Consider the following 4445-nt stretch of genomic DNA (forward strand, 5'->3'; position numbering starts at 1 on the left):
TTTGAGCAGAACATTCAGATTTATTCACTTTATTGTTTGTGATGTTTCGGCTGATCTCGATTTTCTTTTCACCTTTCTCTGTGATTTTGTCTCTAAAAGTTTTCCTTTTTTCTGTTCAGGGGACTCTGGAGTTTGGGGTCTGAAGAAGAACTTTGCTCTGCTCGAACTTTTGGAGCGACTCCAGAATGGAGCGTCCAACCAGTCTGGGATGGCGGAGGACGCCCTGAAAGGAATGGGAGAAGTACGAACACCGTCGTATCAGATGGACGCGTCAGCCGCACGCCTGCCGCACCTTTCACTCACTTTTTTTTCTTTCCAACCTCAGTGTATAATCCGCTGCGATGAGGACGAGAGCCACACGGCCTCCATGTACTGCACCGTGTGCGCCACCCACCTGTGTGCCGAGTGCTCCCAGCTCACACACTCCACCCGCACGCTGGCCAAACACCGCCGCGTGCCGCTGGCCGACAAGCCCCACGAGAAGACGCTGTGTCCGCAGCATCAGGTCCACGCCATCGAGTTTGTGTGCCTGGAGGAGGCCTGTCAGTCCGGGCCCCTCATGTGCTGCGTGTGCAAAGAGTACGGCAAGCACCAGGGACATAAGGTTAGTCACAACCAGCTGTAGCTGGAAATCTACCATTTTCTGATGCACAGAAAATTTAATTCACACTGGGGATCGTTTTTGTACTTTTAGTTTACAAAAGGTGCTTAAAACAGCATCAAAACAGAGCTTGTTTATAGAAAAAAGAGCCAGTGGAGGATCCCCGAGCCTCCAATGTCCTAAAATCCTAGAAATTTTCTAAAATACTTAAAATGTCATGAGATCCTAGAAATGTCCTTAAGTCCTACAAAACTGATTCAAATCTAAGAAACATGCTATGATCCTAGAAATGTCCTAAAATCTAAGAAATGTCCTAAAATCCAAGAACCACCTGAAATCCTAGAAATGTCCTTAAGTCCTAGAGGCGTCCTTAAATCTGAGAATTGTCCTTATTTCTAAGAAACATAAAATCTGAGAAATTTCCTAAAATCTAAGAAATGCCCTAAAATCCTAGAAATTTTCTGTAATACTTAAAATATCATGAGATCCTAGAAATGTCCTTAAGTCCTAGAAACTGATTAAAATCTAATTAACATGCTATGATCCTAGATATTTCCTAAAATCCTAGAAATGTCCTTAAGTGCTAGAGATGTCCTTAAATCTCAGAACTGTCCTTATTTCTTAGAAACATTTTAAAATCTGAGAAATGTCCTAAAATCTCAGAAACATCCTAAAATCCTAGAAACAAAATTAAAATCCTAGAAATGTCCTAGAGACGTCCTTAAATCTGCAAAATGTTCTAAATCTGAGAATTGACCTTCACATTATAAAACTATAAAAATCCTAAAATCTGAGAATTGACCTAAAACCCTAAAAATATGCTTAAATCCTAGAAATGTCCTAAAATCTGAGACTTGTCCTAAAATCATAGAAACATGTATGGGGCCCTGGCATCATGTCTTTTTTCAAAAGCGTCCCCCAAACAGTCAAGCTGAGTGTCCCTGATCTACAGTCTCATGTTCGGTTTCATTGAGAAAAACACGCTCATGTTTTCTCTCACTCCTTTTTTCAGCACGCTGTTCTTGAGACGGAGGCGAATCAGATCCGTGCGTCCATCCTGGACATGGCTCACTGCATCCGCACCTTCACAGACGAAGTGTCCGAGTACTCGAGGAAGCTGGTGGGCATCGTGCAGCAGATCGAAGGAGGAGAGCAGATCGTAGAGGACGGAGTCGGCATGGCACACACCGAACACGTGAGACTTCTTTTCATCTGGACACGAGTGATGCGCCTTTACTCCCGCCGTTTAACGTCTTCTCTGACCGTGTCTTCGTCAGGTTCCCGGGACAGCAGAGAGCGCGCGCTCCTGTGTCCGAGCTTACTTCGCAGACCTCCACGAGACTCTGTGTCGGCAGGAGGAGATGGCGCTCAGCGTGGTGGACGCTCACGTGAGGGAGAGGCTGATCTGGCTGAGGCAGCAGCAGGAGGACATGACCATCCTGCTGTCTCAGGTGTCCACCGCCTGTCTGCACTGCGAGAAGACACTGCAACAGGTAGGGGACAAACACTGAGCGCAACGAGGCCAAATTTACAGATTCAGATTAAAGGGATAGTTCACAATTTTTAAAGTTGGTTCTTTGAGGTACTTAAACAAACTTAAAGCTAACCTAAAAAATCTGTTTAAATGTGGCTGAACGTTCAGACGAGGAACTGAGGCTGTTATATTCTGGGTTTCCAACATTTTCATGGCACTTGTTGTGATTTATTATCGCCAAAACAGGCTTGAAACAAAGCTTTTCTAACTGTTTTTTTTTAAATGTAAATCGTCGGGCTGCCAATAAAAAAATAATAATTCCAAACTGGGAGGTGTGGTATGCTGACGCTCATCGTCTGTGTACCAGAGCTGCTCGATTACGGCAAAAATCAGAATCAGGATTATTTTAAACAATACTGAAATCACGATTATTCACCACGATTACTGATTTTGTAAACATGTCGCATTTATTGAACATAAAAAACTTCTATAAACAGCTGAACTTTGATTGCTTTTGATACTTTACCCATTGAGCTTCTAGTTGCATTTTTGAACGTGTCCTGCGTTGCGGTGGATGTTGATGACGTTGTACTTTTCCTCCCTTCGTTTTTTTATTATTTGGTCATAGGCCACTTTGTATTTAAACTTAAGATGATTAAAAAGGTTTGACGCGTTGCCAACAACAGATTGTTGTTGAGCTCAGGCTGAGGGAGGAGGGGCGAAAATGTGCATGTGCACGGCATTAAGGGCACAAGACAAAAAAGGGCACACGTGCAAAACAGAATGTGGAAAAATAATTGCTTTTTCTCGATTGGCAGCCAAAATTCGAAATTTGATTGATTGCAAAGTCTAACACTGACTTTGCATTAGAACCACAGACAGCCTCGCCTCAAATAATCAGGCTGATACGCGTTAATACAGCGATAGACCTGATGTGTGCTGCTCATGTCCCGCTGCAGGACGACTGCAGAGTCGTGTTGGCGAAGCAGGAGATCAACTGTCTTCTGGAGACGCTTCAGAAGCAGCAGCATCAGTTCACAGAGCTGGCGGATCACATTCAGCTGGATGCTGGCATCCCCGTCACCTTCACCAAGGTACGCGCCGTCTGCACGCGTGCAGTCGCCGCTCCTGGAGATCTGCACTCATCCGCCAGAAATCCCGTCACTAATAGCAAAGAGCTTTGGTTTGTTTTGGTTTCAGGACAACCGGGTCCACATCGGTCCGAAGATGGAGATCCGCGTCGTGACTCTGGGGCTGGATGGAGCGGGAAAAACCACCATCCTCTTCAAGCTGAAACAAGATGAGTTCATGCAGCCCATCCCAACCATCGGTGAGCGCAGCCACAGTTTCATCAGCGCACGATGAACGCACGGAGACACAAAGCTTTTGTTTTACGTAAAGCTCGTTTTCAATCTTTTTTTTAGGTTTCAATGTGGAGACAGTTGAATATAAGAACTTGAAATTCACCATCTGGGACGTGGGAGGAAAACACAAGCTCAGACCTCTCTGGAAACACTATTATCTCAACACTCAAGGTTTTTTTTTTACATTGGTATATGTGGAAATTGTGCTGTGTAAAAAGTTCTCATTCAAACACATTTTTCTGTTGTTTTTTCAGCATATTGAACACATGACATATTATTTAAATCAGTAATTATATGTTTAGTTTCAGAAATGAGAAACTCCCCACAAGCTAGAAAAAAGTGTCAAAGTTGTGATCTTGATCAATAACACAAAAAAATGCTACAGCAATGTAAAAAGAAATGTAATTAAAAACTCATATAAACATTATTAGTGTTTTTATACTCAGCGCCAAAAAGACTCATAAAACATGGTTATAGTTAAATAACTCAGACTCTTGACTGCTGTGCTGCATCATATGTGAACGTTTTTTGCTGAATAGTTTTAATAGAAAATAGTGGAAGTTATCGCTCTTGCCTGACTCTCGCTGTGCGTTTGCAGCGGTGGTGTTCGTGATCGACAGCTGCCACAGGGACAGACTGATGGAGGCTCACAGCGAGCTCGCCAAACTACTGACGGAGAAGGAGCTGAGAGACGCTTTGCTGCTCATCTTTGCCAACAAGCAGGTACAGAAATCAGAAATCCTAAATGTGCTTTGTGGATTAAAAAGGCTAATGTTATTATACAAGCAGGCTACTAAAAGTTTAATTTGGATTTTAAATATTAATAATTGAAACAATTAATTTAACTCTAAAACCTGGTAGATATCAGTTTTCCTGCACTAAATTCAGACACCTTTCACAAGCGTTAAAAACTTCATTTCCTTCAAAAATGCAGAAAAAACAATAGCAAAAGAAATTATCAGAAAATTATATGGGGGGTTTATTAGATATGATCAAAAAACAAGGG

The 4445-nt window shown here is 42.7% G+C and overlaps 1 protein-coding gene across 1 annotated transcript; it reads left to right on the plus strand.

Moving 5' to 3' along the window:
• Window positions 1-4: 4 nt before the first annotated feature.
• LOC121963966 (E3 ubiquitin-protein ligase TRIM23-like) lies at window positions 5-4363 on the plus strand (the record flags this gene model as incomplete). Its single annotated transcript, XM_042514203.1, has 8 exons — window positions 5-241; window positions 326-604; window positions 1614-1796; window positions 1879-2094; window positions 3035-3169; window positions 3276-3405; window positions 3500-3610; window positions 4038-4363. Coding segments are annotated over 8 exons (1524 nt in total), but the record flags the coding sequence as incomplete, so codon positions are not given.
• Window positions 4364-4445: the final 82 nt, after the last annotated feature.

This window comes from Plectropomus leopardus, unplaced genomic scaffold, assembly GCF_008729295.1.
Source record: "Plectropomus leopardus isolate mb unplaced genomic scaffold, YSFRI_Pleo_2.0 unplaced_scaffold13462, whole genome shotgun sequence".
NCBI classification, from domain to species: Eukaryota; Metazoa; Chordata; class Actinopteri; order Perciformes; family Serranidae; genus Plectropomus; species Plectropomus leopardus.